Source organism: Hylobates moloch, unplaced genomic scaffold (genome assembly GCF_009828535.3).
Source record: "Hylobates moloch isolate HMO894 unplaced genomic scaffold, HMol_V3 SCAFFOLD_22, whole genome shotgun sequence".
Lineage (NCBI taxonomy): Eukaryota > Metazoa > Chordata > Mammalia > Primates > Hylobatidae > Hylobates > Hylobates moloch.
Window position 1 is genome coordinate 38,343,947 of NW_026652297.1, and position 16,899 is coordinate 38,360,845.

Genomic DNA, 16,899 nt, shown 5'->3' on the forward strand with positions numbered 1-16,899 from the left:
AAAAAAAAAAAAGGAAAGAAAGAAAACCTAAGGTCACACCTATTATTGGTTGATTTAGGAAATGAACCCTGGTCACCCACCTCCTAGCCTAGAGTAGTTTTCTCTAGGTCATTTTTGTAGAGATGGAGTTTTGTTTCCCAGGCTGGTTTCAAACTCCTAGACTCAAGCGACTCTCCTGCCTTGACCTCCCAAAGTGCTACAATTACAGGCAAGGGCCATGGTGCCTGGCCTAGATGGTCTCTTGAAGCTCTTTGCCGCTTGGCATGTGTATGCCTGTGTGTGTGTGTGGTGGGCAGGGGGAGCAGGGAGGAAAGGGACCAAGGAGAGTTGGTTTTACAAACCCCTCTCAGCCTCATCATAAAGAAATCTTTGGTATTTGGTATATCTTCATCCCTGTCTCCAGGATTTAAGTGTGAATTGTTTAACACGGGTGTGTGGGAGTGGGCAGGTTGGTGGTCAGGAAGAATTTGAGGAAAAAACCAGACTTCAGGAAAGGGGAGGAGACAGGAAGAGAGGAGAGATACCAGAAATCTACCCTCACCTCCACTTAATGGTTAGATGCAATCTTCAGACTCAATTGTACAAGAGGGAAGATAAACCAATACCTCCTCTGCATGGATTTTTATGTGGAAAATTCTAGTTTCAGGGACCTGTGTGAAAAGTTCTGAGAAAGAACAGGTCCAAGGTAGCAGCTGGGAGTGGTGGGGAGATGTGCCTGAGGGCACTTCCCATTCTTAGAGGGAGCTCTTCCAGCCTTGGGGAAGATGGACTAGTACCTGCCTCTCTTGTAGCTGCCTTCCAGCAAAGCACAAACCCAGAAGGGCATCTTAGGAATAAAGCCAGCAAAGCCTTTTCCTTAATCTTAATTTAATCTTCTTAAATTATTTGATCAGTTACCAGCCCAGACCCCAGCTGATGTCTACCCAAGCATTTGGTAATCTGTGGGTGGCGGGGGAGACAGCTAATGGCCACAATGGCCCTAAAGATTACTAGCATGCCCTACTGGCCAGGGATGTTCAATATTCTCCAATGTACAGAACAGTCCCATACAATGAGGAATTGTCAATGCCAACAGTAAACCCCAGTCAGAAACACTACTACTTTGATTCCCATTCTAAATACCAGTCATGCTCAAAATTTTTTATAGAAAACAGCCACCAGAGGCCGAGCACGAGGGCTCATGCCTGTAATCCCAGCACTTTGGGAGGCCGAGGCGGGTGGTTGACTTGAGGTCAGGAGTTCGAGACCTGCCTGGCCAATGTGGCAAAACCCTGTCTCTACTAAAAATACAAAAATAAAAATTAGCTAGGCATGCACCCATAATTCCAGCTACTAGGGAGGCTGAGGCAGGAGAATCGCTTTAACCTAGGAGGCAGGGGTTGCAGTGAGCCAAGGCTGTGCCACTGCACTCCAGCCTGGGTGATGAAGTGAGACACCATCTAAAAAAAAAGAAAGAAAATGAAAAAAAAAAAACAGCCACCAGTTCCCATGTCCTTCAGCAAGAGATAGAGAAAGCGTTCCTGGAGTGTGGCGAGCCCTGCCACACTCCAGGTCTTCTCTTGGATCCCTAAGCAATTAAGAATAAATGACAGTTTTTTAGGTTTGTTTTGGTTTTGGTTTTTTCCACTCTCAAAAATAAGAGCTTATAAGGCAGAATAAACAAGTAGCTCTGGCCAGGTGTGGTGGCTCATGCCTGTAATCCTAGCACTTTGGGAGGCTGAGGTGGGTAGATCACTTGAGCTCAGGAGTTCGAGACCATCCTGGTCAACATGGTGAAACCCCATCTCTACTAAAAATACAAAAACTAGCCAGGCATGGTGGCATGGGCCTATAATCCCAGCTACTTGGGAGGCTGAGGCAGGAGAATTGCTTGAACCTGGGAGGTGGAGGTTGCAGTAAGCTGAGATTGCACTACTGCACTCCAGCCTGAGCATCTCAAAAAAACAAAACAAAAACCAAGTAGCTCTCCAGACACCGGCTTGCTTCCTAATATTAGTATCTGGAGGGCTGACAACAGGTCCCAGGAGGGCAAAGGAACATGACGCTGGCATAACTGATGCCCACCTGTTTCCGACCACCCAAAGGGCATGAGTAGGAACAGAGACAGACAGACAAGGAAGGGACCACTAACTTTATTACTCAGTCACACAGTAATTCTAGGCAACCTTCGAATAACTGGCAAGGAGGTGGGATGCAGCCCAACCCGTGGTGACCTTATATGCTCAGGAACAACTTGATAGGCTAATGTAAATAGAAATACCAGACCCTCAGGGGCCTAGAGAAGGGCAGGCTCAGCCATGTCCTCAAAGTGGTGGCTCCAGTATAAGACTGGTGACTCTGCTGTGGGACCCTCGCTCAGCTTACCCCACAGCCCTGGTCTCCTCCCTCCTGCTGGACTCCCACCCCTGTCAGCCAGGGATCCACGCACCTGATAAAATAGCAGCAGAAGATAAGGCTGAGCATGAAGACAAAGATGCCTGTGCCGAAGATGACCATATAGATGTTGAGCGGAAGGTCTTGGAAACTGATTGGTGGCATCGAGCAGGACTTGTTGGTGCTAACCAGTCCCAGGCCACAGAAACACCCTGCAAAGGGAGAGAAAAAAAAATCATTAGGGTTGGAAATTTACTGCTGGGCTGATAGCACTGTGTCAGCAGGATAGAAATAACTGGCAGGCTCTGGGCACCTAAGCCTCAGATTCAGTGGCTCCAGTTTTATATCCTAGTTCTAACACTTACTAGCTATGTAATCTTGAGTAAATCTATCTACAAAATTGAATACTATCCAAAATACTTAAAACAATATCCCCATCTAAGGGATAATAAATTCAGGCAAGCTGGGTGTGGTGGCTCACGCCTGTAATCCCAGTACTTTGGGGAGGCTGAGGCAGGTGATCTCGAGGCCAAGAGTTCAAGACCAGCCTGGCCAACATACAAGACCCCATCTCTAAAAAAAAAAAATAGAAAAATTAGCTGGGCATGGTAGCGCATGTACTACCATGTAGTCCCAGTTACTCAGGAAGCTGAGGTGGGAGGATCACTTGAGCCCAAGAGTACAAGGCTGCAATAAGTGGTGATTACACCACTGCACACCAGCCTGGGTGACAGCATGAGACCCAATCTCTATTTTTAAAAATTAAAAAAAGAATTTAGGCAATAGGCAGAAACTGGAGAACTTAATTCCATTAAGTAGGAGCCCATATTGCCTTAGCTGAGAAAATATTATTTGGGTTCCAACTCCCCCATCTCTAGCTGGCCATATGACCTTTAAGAAATTACCTCTAAGCTTCACTTTGTTATATGAAAACAAGCAAAATAGAGAGAGGACTGAAAATGAGCGCGTAAGAAAATATGCTTTGTAAATTGCAAAGGACAATTGCAAAGGTCATTTGTCATTATTAAGCCACCTGCTCCAGAAGACAAGCTGTGCCAGGACTAGAATAGAAATCGTTCACTCCAAGTCCTGGGCCAGCATTCCAGAAAGTGGTGATGGGGGTGGGGAGGAGGTTGCAACTTCCCTTACTGTGGTCACCTTCCCTCTTTCTCCTCAAAGCCTCAATGTGTGGTCCCAATGGCAGCAGCATCTTCTGGGAGCTTTTTAGAAACGTATACTCTCGGGTCCATCCCGGCCTAACTGAATCAGGACCTATGCTGTTTTTTTGTTTGTTTGTTTGTTTGTTTTTGAAACAGAGTCTTGCTCTGTCACCCAGGCTGGAGGGCAGTGGGGTGATCTTGGCTCACTGCAACCCCCACCTCCCAGGTTCAAGCGATTCTCCTGCCTCAGCCTCCCGAGTAGCTAGGATTATAGGCGCACGCCACCACACCCGGCTAATTTTTGAATTTTTAGTAGAGGTGGGGTTTCTCACCATGTTGCCCAGGCTGGTCTCCAACTCTTGACCTCAGGCGATCCACCCACTTTGGCCTCCCATGGTGCTGGGATTACAGGCATGAGCCACGGCACCTAGCCAGGACCTACGTTTTAACAAGCTCCTCAGGTGATTCCCCTGCACATTCAGTTTGAAAAGCACTGGCCAGCCACTAGATGCATCCCTTCTCACGGGGCTCAGCGATAAATACTGACTGGCCTACTCATCATGATAGTCACCTCTCCCTTCCCCTGCTTGCCAGTATTTGGTGTTCAGGTGGGTACGTGACCAGGTTCTAAGCAAAGAAACAAAGAGATCTGCTGGAAAAGGAACTTTGCTTATTTGTTTTTGGAGACAAGGTCTCACTCTGTCTCTGCAGGCTGGAGTGCAGTGGTGTAAACATGCCTCACTGTAGCCTCCAACTCCTGGCCTCAAGGAGATCCTCCTGCCTCAGTCCCACAAAGTGCTGGGACTATAGGCATGAGCCACTGCACCCGGCAGGTTCTTGTTTTTTGGGGCGGGGGGGGTCATGTCTCTCAGAGACACCTAGAATTGTGACAGCCAAGCTGTAGCTGGAAAGAGCAGCCTAGTAGAAAGTCAAATGGCTTGACCAGGCATGGTGTCTCACGCCTGTAATCCCAGTACTTCGGGAGCCCGAGGCGGGTGGATGGCTTGAGGTCAGGAGTTCGAGAGCAGCCTGGCCAACATGGTGAAACTCCATCTCTATTAAAAAATTAGCTGGCGGCCGGGCGCGGTGGCTCACGCTTGTAATCCCAGCACTTTGGGAGGCCGAGGCGGGTGGATCACGAGGTCAGGAGATCGAGACCACGGTGAAACCCCGTCTCTACTAAAAATACAAAAAATTAGCCGGGCGTGGTGGCGGGCGCCTGTAGTCCCAGCTACTCGGAGAGGCTGAGGCAGGAGAATGGCGTGAACCCGGGAGGCGGAGCTTGCAGTGAGCCGAGATCGCGCCACTGCACTCCAGCCTGGGTGACAGAGCGAGACTCCGTCTCAAAAAAACAAACAAACAAAAAACAAACAAACAAACAAAAAATTAGCTGGGCATGGTTGCACACATCTGTAATCTCAGCTACTCGGGAGGTTGAGGCAGGAGAATCACTGGAACCTGGGAGGCGGAGGTTGCAAGTGAGCTGACATGGTGCCACTGTACTCCAGCCTTGGAGACAGAGCAAGACTCCATCTAAAAAAAAAAAAAAAGGTCAAATGGCTGAGGATGGCAGAAGGGAAAGCGAAAGAGGGGAGTCCTTGATGAAAGGGAGAGCTGGAATTTGCTGTCCACCTGCTACATCCTAAGCACATTCTCATGCTATCAATTTAATCTTTGTACTGCCACAGTAAAGGTTACTTCCCCCACCAATGGGAAAAAGACTCAATCATTTAGTAACTCGCCCACAGTCAAATAGCTAGGAAAGCCCAGCTCCAAAGGGTTCTCTGTACCCAGGCCTTGGGTTCTAGGCACTTTCCTGATATCTTGGTTAGGAGCCAGGATGCATTCACATGCCACAGAATTCTATATGCTAATGACCAGTGCTACCACAACTCAGCAGAAGGTGGCTTGAAAGACTGGAAGTCAACTTGGACATCAGTCCTCTTCATCCCTTACTGATGACTATATAACGAGCCTCCATTCAAACCTCTTTCAGACTGTGCCCAATTCTACTGCCACAGCCCTATTGTAAACACTCATCACCTCCTACTGTTTCCTAGTTGATGTCATCCCTGTTTCTAGTTCCTTCTCTCATTTACCCCACATGCCTGACACATCCTCCTAGTTGCCTTTTTTTTTTTTTTAATTTTTTTTTAGACAGTCTTACGCTGTGTCACCCAGGCTAGAGTTCAGTGGCACTATCTTGGCTCACTGCAACCTCCGCCTTCTGGGTTCAAGCAATCCTTCTACTTCAGCTTCCTGAGTAGCTAGGACTATAGATGTACACCACCACGCCCAGCTAGTTTTTGTATTTCTAGTAGAGACTGGGTTTCACCATGTTGGACAGGCTGGTCTTGAACACCTGACCTCAAGTGATCCACCTGTCTTGGCCTCCCAAGAAAGTGCTGGGATTGCAGTGTATGAGCCACTGTGCCCCGCCCCCTCCTAGTCGTTTTGATCTTGTATTTTACAAACTCATGACTGGCTTCAAGTCCTCCTAAAACATTCACCCTGTCCCTTCACAACTTCCTACTTAAAAGTTCTCCAATACTACCCCATGTGGGCCAGTCTTTTTCACTATTTCTTGTACAATCTTGTCCTTGTCTGCTTCCCTGTCTTTGTTTACACAGCTTTCCCTGCCTGAAACGCTCTCTCTGAGGCCCATCAAGCCTGTGATAGTCCAATAACCTCTCTTCCTTGAATTCTACAGCACTCATGACCTCCATCATTTGTTCTGGCCCCTGCTTACTCAGTTAACTGTCTTACATCGTTCCTAGCATTAAGTTACTTTAACTCAAATGTGCATTAATCATTGATTATATGATAAGTACTATTAAAAGAAAGCACAGGCCGGGTGTGGTGGCTCACACCTGTAACTCCAGCACTTTGGGAGGCTGAGGCAGGAGGACCGCTTGAGGCCAGAAGTTCAAGACTAACCTAGGCAACATAGTAGGACCCCACCCCTACAAATAATAATAATGATAAATTAGTTGGGTGTGGTGGTAAGTGCCTATAATCCCAGCTACTCAGGAGGCTAAGATCAGAGAATCACTTGAGTCTGAGAGATCGAGGCTGCAGTGAGCCATGATTGCACCACTGCACTTAGCATGGGCCACAGAGTAAGACCTTGTCTCAAAAAAAAAAAAGATTAGATGATCTTACCACATAGGAAAAAAAGACACAAAGATTTTCACCACAGAAAGTGAGGCTCAGGCCAGGCACAGTGACTCACGCCTGTAATCCCAACACTTTGGGAGGCTGAGGTGGCAGATCACCTGAGGTCGGGAGTTCAAAACCAACGTGGCTAACACGGTGAAACCCCATCTCTACTAAAATACAAAAATTAGCTGGGTGTGGTGTCTGGCACCCATAATCCCAGCTACTCGGGAGGCTGAGGCAGGAGAATTGCTTTAACCTGGGAAGCGGAGGTTGCAGTGAGCCGAGATCGCACCACTGTCTAGCCTGGGCAACAGAGACAGACTCCAGTCTCTAAACAAAACAAAATAAAAAATCTGGGCATGGTGGTGCACACCTGTAGTCCCAGCTATTCGGGAGGCCGAGGCAGGAGAATTGGTTGAACTTAGGAGGCAGAGGCTGCAGTGAGCTGAGATCGCGCCACTGTGCCCCAGCCTGGGCGACAGAGCGAGACTCCGTCTCAAGAAAAAAAGAAAAAAAAAAAAAAAAAGCCTGAACCCTCCTAGGTTTGCTCACTCCAACTTGGACTTTTGTATATTCTCCAGTGTCCGGCCTAGCCTAGAGTTTGGCTTGGTCTCAATCACTAGTTAATAGATAAGTAATTCTCCATTTTCTTAAAATAACCTGGTCCCCTTGGCAAAATCTCCCACTTCAAAGCAGCAGGACTGATGTTTGGGAAAATTGCCCAGAAACTGCCCTCCGCTAATGGATCACCAGTCAACCAGCAAGTATTATTGAGGGCTTGCTTTATGCACTGACCTACACATTGTGGGAAAACAGAAAGTAAAAGTTCTTGTTGTGAAAGACTTTTTGATTAAGTTGAAATGAAAGAAATAATTAGTTACTAAACTTTGCTGTGCCCAACAGGAAGTTCCTGGTGTCTAGGCTCTAGTAGGGGTTAGAGAGAAAGTGGTTTTCACCACCACTCCCCACCCAAATATTTACTTTCTGTGGGTCAAAGAAGAACAATTTTCCTTGAGGATATCATGGCAGACTGGCTAGACTGACAAACTTCAGTCTATGCTGGAAAAGGGGCTCAGGACTTCCCTTCCAACAAGACCTGGTGCTCCCAGCTGTTTTCTCACCTCCGTCCTCAGCAGTATTTGATGTTACAAGAGGGTCTAACCATCCATTTCCTTAGTTCTTCCAGGCACCTTTTATGAGCTGAAACCTCCTTTGGTTTCCAGTTCTGGCAACTTGCAGAACCTGGTCAGAGCTATTACAGAGGATATCTGTGCACTCCACAAGCACGATGGTCCCCGCAAGTCCTCTGATCAGTTTATCCCCACCATCTTATCCTGCCTGATAAAGGCTTCCCCTTTATCTCCCACTGATTGAATCAGTGAGCTTGGTATTTCCCGTGATAAAGAGGTCGGTGGGAAGAGCATAGTCAAGAGGAGATGGTTCATTTGCTTGTGTTACTATTAAAGAAATGGCAAAATAGTCCACTGGTCAAAAGCTGACACTGTAGTAAGTTTTTCTTTAAAACTATATAAGGACAGAGAATACCAGCCCCAGGAAAGGGGTTCCAGGTAGTTTCTGAAGGGGGGGGAGGGGTTGCTTCTTCACTGGAGTCAAAGGACAGGATCTCTCAGTCACTTTTCTAAGAAGTGCAAAGAGGGCCAGACAAGGTGGCTCCCGCATGTAATTCCAGCATTTTGAAAGTCCATGGTGGGAGGATTGCTTGAGCCCAGGAGTTCAAGACCAGCACAGGCAATGTAGTGAAACCCTATCCCTAAAAAGTAGATTAATTAATTAATTAAAAATTAGCCAGTAGCCAGGTATGGTTGCACACACCTATGGTTCCAGCTATGCTGGAAGGCTGAGGCAGGAGGATCCATTGAGCCTGGGAGTTGGAGGCTGCAGTGAGCCCTGATCGTGCCACTGCACTCCCGCATGGTTGTCGGAGTGAGACCCTCTCTCAAAAAAAAAAAAAAATTAAAGTAGGCTGGGCGCGGTGGCTCACGCCTGTAATCCCAGCACTTTGGGAGGCTAAGGTGGGCAGATCACCTGAGGTCAAAAGTTCAAGACCAGTCTGAACAACCTGGAGAAACCCCCTCTCCACTAAAAATACAAAATTAGCCGGCCGTGGTGGCACATGCCTGTAATCCCAGGTACTTGGGAAGCTGAGGCAGGAGGACCACTTGAACCCGGGAGGCGGAGGTTGTGGTGAGCCAAGATCGCACCATTGCACTCCAGCCTGGACAACAAGAGCGAAACTCAGTCTCAAAAAAATAAAAAATAAAAAAAATAAAGCAGCAAGTCTAAAATCTGATATGAAAAGGGGCTGCCCAGACAGGGCAGTGTTACTGACAGCTGCCTCATTTCTCCCTAAGTCTCTGTTCCATTGTCTCGGCCAACCTATGAAAGCACTGACATCAGAATGTCTCATCTCATCTGGCAGGCTGGGAGCAGGAATGACGTCAGACAAGGGCTGGCCAAGAAAGACCAGGGGATCTGGGAACTGCTTCTCTTTCCGAGCCAACGGGAATCTTTCCCAGATGCTAGGGTGCAAGGGCCTTCCTCAACCCCCATCCTCTGCCCCCTCTCCCACAAAACCGCCTATCACACACGGCTTGGTTCATTTTCAGGAAATGAGATCCGACCAGCAAAAGGAGGAAGGCGGGGTGGGGGGACGGGGGGGTATACATGCTACCCAAACCCTGCCTTAAAACAAAGCCTCTTGACATAATTAATCCAAGATCTGGCAGGAGTCTACTCTCAAGAATGATTTTTTTCCCCCTGTAACTAGTTCGCTTGCCATACTGAGAGATAAGGCCAACTGCTTCCCATCTCTCTCTCCCAGAAACTCTCCGAGCATCGGGACAATGCGGTCAAGACTAGGACCCCAGGAGGACTGGAGGGGGTGGGGTGGGGGGCGATTAGTATCCAAGGTTTTGAAGTGTCCTGCTCAGAAACACCTTTCAGGTAGCTTGCTGAGGAATCAGACTCCAGCCTAACCCAGTATCACCTGAACCTCCAAAAAGCCTCAGGTGAAATGAACTAACTTAGAAGCATCACCCAGGCCTGGGGTGAAATGCGGGCGAGGGGTTGACGCGTCTGGAGGTGTGGCCTTCACTTGGGCTCAGGAGCAGACACCCCAATCTGGCCTCGGGGCCAGAAAGCACGGCTCCCGCCAGGCCAACCTCGCACCCCAGGGACAGCCGGGCGCGGAGCTCTCTGCAAGGGTTTATCAACTCAGAAAAACGGCTCTTTTTTTTTTTTTTTTAGATGGAGTTTTGCTCTTGTTGCCCAGGCTGGAGTGTAATGGCACTATCTCGGCTCACTGCAACCTCCGCCTCCTGGGTTCAAGCGATTCTCCGGCCTCAGCCTCCCAAGTAGCTGGGATTACAGGCATGTGCCACCACGCCCGGCTAATTTTGTATTTTTAGTAGAGACGGAGTTTCTCCATGTTGGTTAAGCTGGTCTCGAACTCCCGACCTCAGGTGATCCGCCCGCCTCGGCCTCCCAAAGTGCTGGAATTACAGGCGTGAGCAACCGCGCCTGGCCGAAAGCGACTCTTTAATCCAGTCTTCCACAGGCACCAAGCCACGCCAGCAGCCCGTGGGAAACCAACAAAGCTAGAGGAAGCCACCCCCGCGCCCCGTCCCGCACGCTGCACGGTATACATATTTACAATAGCCTGCAAAGTTTCAGGCCGGGAACTTGAGCTCCCTCTAGGAGATCCCAGCCCGAGTGCGGATTTAATTCTCCTCCGACAACCACAACAAAGAACAGAGTTTGAGCGCACAAAGGCAGGGGAAGGGGGTAGAAGAGCGGGGCCGCCACACAAAGGCCGGGAACCCCTCGGCTCCCACGCCCCCGGCCCGCCGCCCGTCCGAAGGCCCCTTCCAGGCTCTGGAGTGAAACCTGGATAGTTTCAAATTCCGCGCTGTGCAGAGCAGAGTGGGGCGCCAGGACGCCTTCTCGACTGTCCCATTTCAGGAGAAACTTGGTTCCCGAGGGAGGACCAGCGCGCTGCTGTCCGACCTTGCTCCCAGCGCCGCGGCTCCCACCAGCCCCACGTAGGCTCGGCCCTCGCCCCGGGGACTCACCGTTACACCACTGGAATGGGTGCATCAATGAAGTCGCGGTTGGCTTCCTCGGGCGAACGGACGCAGGCGGGGTGCCAGGAAGGCGGGGTGGGAGCACTGGCGGCGTGAGGGGCCGCAGGCGGGGTCGGGGCAGCGCGCTGCAGCCGCCCTGCTGGAGAAGCCGAACTCCCTCCGGAGTCGGGGGCTTTGGCGAGGTCGGTGTTCAGCCCAACAAAGAGGGACGAGGAGGAAACAAACAGTCCCGCGGAGCAGAGCCGCACGGAGCGCACGCGCCAAGGGCCCCGGGCTGGGGGAATGTGGGGCGCCGCGGGGCGGGGGTGCCCGTGCGGCAGAAGCCCTCGGCCGGGGGAGGAGGGAAAAACCTTTGCCGGAGGCTCGGATCGGGTTCAGCGGCGCGGAGGTGAGCTGGCTAGGGTTCCGAAACTGACACCCGGCGGTGCACACCCCCTCCCTTTTACTTCCCCCACCAGCCCCCAGGAAAACTCCGCCCCTTGTTCGTCACCCTCCCTCCGACCAATCGGAGCCTTTCTCCTGCCCCCGGCTATTATTTGCAGGCCCGGCCTCCCTTCCCTGGAAGCCGGGAGGATCTTCGCACTGTGGGCGCCTCACACTTTGTCTTCCCAGGGCTGGGGAAACTCCGGTCTGCAGAGAAGGGAGCGGCGACGTGCGATGCCCCGGGGTGGGGGCCCGCCTTTTGCTCAGGGACACCAAGGCAAAGGAACAATTACTGCCACATCGTTTTCGGCCTACAGATCTGTTATTTATTTACTTATGTATTTGGAGACAGAGTCTCCCTCTATCGCCCAGGCTGGAGTGCAGCGGCGCGATCTCAGCTCACTGCAACCTCCGCCTCTCGGGTTCAGGTGATTCTCCTGCCTCAGCCTCCAGAGTAGCTGGGATTACAGGCGCTCACCACCATGCCCAGATAATTTTTGTTTTTTAAGTAGCGACGGGGTTTCGCCATGCTGGACAGGCTGTTCTCGAACTCCTGGCCTCAAGTGATCCTCCTGCTTCAGCCTCCCAAAGTGCTGGGATTATAGGCGTGAGCCACCGCGCGCAGCCCTCTTTTTCTTTTTTGAGTTAGACCCTTCCTCTGTCACTCAGCTGGAGTGCAGCAGTGCAATCATAGTTCACTGCAGCCTCCAACTTCTGGGCCCAAGCAGTCCTGTCACCTTAGCCTCCCAAGAAACTGGGACCACAGTTGCCTGCCACCAAGCCCAGCTACTTTTTAATTGTTTTGTATAGATGAGTGGTCTCACTATGTTGCTCAGGCTGGTCTCGAACTCCTGGACTCAAGTGATCCTCCTGCCTGAGCCTCCCAGATTGCTCGGATTATAGGCATGAGCCATGGCACCCAGGACATTTCATTTCTTAATTGGATGATTGCAAAAGCTTCCTAACTGGCCGTTCTGATTCTAGTCTATAGCTCAGACTTCAGAGCCTACAAGAATCACTCCTACGTTTTAGATGTAACATGCAGATTCCCAGGCCTTGAGCCCAGAGATTCTGATTCAATAAAGGGTGGACCCAGAAATTTTCATTTTAATGTGCCTTGTCTTCCCCACCCCTCAAATTCTCATGCGGCTATTGAAAGAAACAGTGCTCTGATTTCACTCTCAAGTCCATCCATTCTGGTCACAATTATCTTTGTAAAATGTAAATCTGAACATTTCTTTGCTTAATAACATTTGTTGGTCTCCAGTGTTTACAGAATAAAGTTCTGTAAACTAGAGTGTGGCATTCAAAGTGTTTCAGTCTAGACTCACTCCTATAATCTCAAAACTTTGGGAGGCTGAGGCGGGTGGATTGCTGGAGCTCAAGAGTTTGAAACCATCCTGGGCAACATGGTGAAGCCACGTGTATAAAAATACAAAAATTAGCTGGGCCTGGTGGTGCACACCTGCAGTCCCCAGCTACTCTGGTGGCTGAGGTGGGAGAAGTCGAGGAGTTCGAGAAGTCGAAGATGCAGCTGCAGTGAGCTGTGATTGTGCCACTGCACTCCAGCCTGGGCGACAGAACGAGACTACTCTGTTTCAAAAAGAAAAAAGAAAAAACTATTAAAATAAAGTGTTTCAGTCTAGCCTTATTTGTTTCAATCTTCCTCATACTCAAATACTCCCCTTCACCACACACTACTCATCAGCCATGAAGCTTTTTGTTATTACTCTTCCTTGAACATAGGCTGTGTATATTCTTTCTTTTTTGTTGTTTTATTTATTTAGAGACAAGGTCTGGTTCTGTTGCCCAGGTTGGAATGCTGTTGCGTGATCTTGGCTCACTACAACCTCCACCTCCTGGGTTCAAGCCATCCTCCCACCTCAGCCTCCCGAGTAGCTGGCACTACAGGCACTCACCACTATGCCCGGCTAATTTTTTTTTTTTTCGTATTTTTTGTAGAGACTGGGTTTCGCCACATTGCCCAGGCTGGTCGCAAACTCATGAGCTCAGGCTATCTGCCTGCTTCAGCCTCCCAAGTGCTGGGATTAATGGGGGACGCTATCTATACATGTGTGGGGCTGGGAGTGTATCAGAACTCTGCACCTTCTCAGTTTTGCTGTGAACCTAAAACTACGCTGAAAAATAAAGTCTTTAAAAAAAAGTGTGCATAATGGTAACTTATCCAATAGTTCTTTCTATTCATTGGCTCAGGGGAGAGGTGTGATGGGTGATCCTAATTTTATTAAGGCTGTCCTGCTAACTGCCTCCAGCACCAGACTGTGAAAGAAGGAGAGCCTTTGAAGGGAAAATTGACGGGAAGTGAGGAACACCTCCCATCCCACTCCCCTTTGGACTAGAGGTTCTTGGAAGGAAAACACACTTAAACGTAGGAATGATGGAAATTCTTCTTTTTTTGAACGGAGTCTTGCTCTGTGTCGCCCAGGCTGGAGTGCAGTGGCTTGATCTCAGCTCACTTGCAGCCTCCGCCTCCCGGGTTCAAGTGATTCTCCTGCCTCAGCCTCCTGAGTAGCTAGGATTACAGGTGCAACAATTTATATTTTAAGCCTGATACTTTAAGCATTCAATAAGATCTCCTGAGGCACTTAAGGACTCCAATTTTGACAAACTAGTGCATCCCTTCACACTCTCCTCCCCTCGTCCCTCCTGGCCAGTGTGGCCACAGGACCTCAACTGATGGCTGACATTGGGAGTTATATGTTGGTAGAAGGGCTTTGGTTCTGGGCATCTTTGAAATGATTGGTTCAGTCCCAGCATTTTCCTGGACTGAAGGGTTCTATGGAAGATAAGCTGATTTCTCAAATCAGGTCAACCAAATTTAGATCTCTCACTCCTCTACCCTCACCACCAGGTGACTCAGCTCCACATGAGTCAGGAAGACTAGTCTGGTTTATTGAAACAGTAAAGAAGATGACGGGCCATATATTCAAAGCTACTTGATAAATATGAAGTAGAAATATGTTTCTAGGATGGGTGTGGTAGCTCACACCTCAGCACTTTGAGAGGTTGAGGTGAAGGAGCTTGAGCCAGGAGTTGGAGACCAGCCTGGACAACATAGCAAGACCCCATCTCTACAAAAAATAAAAATCAGCTGGGCATGGTGGCACATGCCTGTAGTCCCAGCTACTCCAGAGGCTGAGGTGTTCAAGGCTGCAGTGAGCTATGATTGAGCCACTAGACACTAGCCTGAGCAACAGGGCAAGACAAAAAAAAAAAGAAAAAAGAAAAGAAATAAATATGTTTTAAAATATTCCATGGAAAGAGAAAAAAATAATACTAAACTTCCGGAAAAACTTTTTTAAATTAATTAATTTTTTTATACAGGGTCTTGCTCTGTCACCCAGTGGTGCAGTGGTGACATCTCGGCTCACTGCAACTTCCACCTCCCAGGCTCAAGCGATCCTCCCACCTCAGCCTCCCGACTAGCTGGGACTACAGGCACATACTACCGTGCCTGGCTAATTTTCTGGGGTTTCGCCATGTTGCCCAGGCTGATCTTGAACTCCTGAACTCAGGCAATCCCTCAGCCTTGGCCTCCCAAAGTGCTGGCATTACAGGTAGGAGCCACCGTGCCTGGCCTAGAAAAGTTTCTAAGGAATCAAGGGATTCTTTTTATTCCCACTGCCCGACTCCAACTTCCTCTTAGACAGTCCGTGAGCCCCCTCATTTTAAGGCCTTGTGAACATTAGAGAAACACTCTGGAGAGAAGCAGTCAATTCTGTGGAGGTGCATGGGGGAAAAGGCCTGAATCACCTCCTTTCATCTTTAGTAAGACACCCTCTTCCATGGGCCTCCAAGTGTGACCTGATAATGTAGCAGAGAATGCTAACCATGGATGGTTATAAAAAATGATAAATGGCTGGGGGCCATGGCTCATGCCTGTAATCCCAGCATTTTGGGAGGCCAAGGTAGGCAGATCGCTTGAGCTCAGGAGTTCAAGACCAGCCTGGGTAACATAGCAAAACCCCATCTCTACAAAAAGTACAAAAATTAGCTGGGCATGGTGGCGTGCACTTGTAGTCCCAGCTATTCAGGAAGCTGAGGCAGGAGGATGGCTTGAGCCTGAGAGGCAGAAGTTGCAGTGAGCTGAGATTTTGTCACTGTACTCTAACCTGGGTGACAAGGTGAGACCCAGTTCCCCGCCCCCCACCAAAAAAAAGATAACCCCAAGTAAACATGTCATATTTCAGAATTAGACAAATTGTCACAATATTTTCCCAAACTTTTAAATTTTGTATAAGAAGCGTTTTCAGGCCGGGCGCGGTGGCTCACGCCTGTAATCCCAGCACTTTGGGAGGCCGAGGCAGGCGGATCACGAGGTCAGGAGATCGAGACCATCCTGGCTAACACAGTGAAACACTGTCTCTACTAAAAATACAAAAAATTAGCTGGGCGTGGTGGCGGGCACCTGTAGTCCCGGCTACTCAGGAGGCTGAGGCAGGAGAATGGCGTGAACCCGGGGGGCGGAGCTTGCAGTGAGCCGAGATCGCGCCACTGCACTCCAGCCTGGGGCACAGAGCAAGACTCCGTCTCAAAAAAAAAAGAAGCGTTTTCATGGGAGGAGCATGTAATTCTTTGAAGGTGTTGAGAGTCGTGCATTGTACATGGGGCAAATGAAGCCTTCACTTTTTCTTCCTTTTTTTTTTTTTTGAGACAAGATCTTGCTCTGTCTCCCCGGCTGCAATTTTTATTCTTAGAAGATCTAGCCTTCCTCTGTCCAGATACGCTAGAAGTCTCAGTCACAGGATTTTTTTTTTTTTTTCAAGACAGAGTTTCGCTCTTGTTGCCCAGGCTGGAGTGCAATGGCGCAGTCTCGGCTCACCACAACCTCCACCTACTGGGTTCAAGTGATTCGCCTGCCTCAGCCTTCTGAGTAGCTGGGATTACAGGCATGCGCCACCATGCCTGGCTAATTTTGGATTTTTCGTATGTTGGTTAGGCTGGTCTCGAACTCCCGACCTCAGGTGATCCGCCCGCCTTGGCCTCCCAAAGTGCTGGGATTATAGGCGTGAGCCACCGTGCCTAGCCAGTACCTAGATTTTTTTAGGGGATTGATGCAACTCTTGGCCAAAGGTGTTCATAATCTACCCAGCAACGCCCCCAGGTCCTAGTCTGTGGTTCTCCAGGAAAACAAAGCAGCAATTTCCCACCCTTCCTGTCAGCTTGAAAACCACGTGGAAAGTGCAATCAGAGAAAAAGGCATTGGTGTGACGAAGGAGGAAAACACTTTCTCTCTCCAGAAGCTGGGGCAGTTCTGGGATGGTGCCAGGGGCTTTTATTAATTAAAGCATTTCTTTAGGGAATGCTCTGGTGCTTTTCCTAAGTGTCAGCTGAGGCTGGGAGGAAACAAAGGCTATGGAGTTCAGGCGTACCTGGTTTCCCAGGAATTCTGCATAGTCCTGCTACGTTTTGCTTTCTGGAACGAAGCCAACAGTCTGGCCACAGCTGAACCATCTCATGTATGAATGAAAGTGGAGACTTGAGAAAAAAGTGAAGGAGGGGAGAAGACCACGTTTTACTGACCACCCCATCTGTGCCAAGCCCTGTGCTCAGGTCTTTGGATAGTTTTATTTATTCCTAATCATAACCGTTAAGGGATTATCTTTTTTTCTATTTTTCTATAAGGTAAAATCAAAGCCCAAGAAGATTAGGTTTCACCA

General features: G+C 49.2%; 1 protein-coding gene across 1 annotated transcript in view; it reads right to left on the reverse strand.

The window, feature by feature from the left end:
• RNF122 (ring finger protein 122) overlaps positions 1–11,223 on the reverse strand; it is a 19,246-nt gene extending 8,023 nt beyond the window's left edge. Inside the window, exons 1-2 of the mRNA XM_032143650.2 lie at positions 10,784–11,223; positions 2,429–2,585 (exon numbers count right to left, since the gene is read on the reverse strand). Of these exons, the coding sequence (XP_031999541.1) occupies positions 2,429–2,585; positions 10,784–10,808 (182 nt within the window). The 5' untranslated portion in view covers positions 10,809–11,223. The remainder of the gene's footprint in view (positions 1–2,428; positions 2,586–10,783) is intronic.
• Between the last annotated feature and the right edge of the window lie 5,676 nt (positions 11,224–16,899).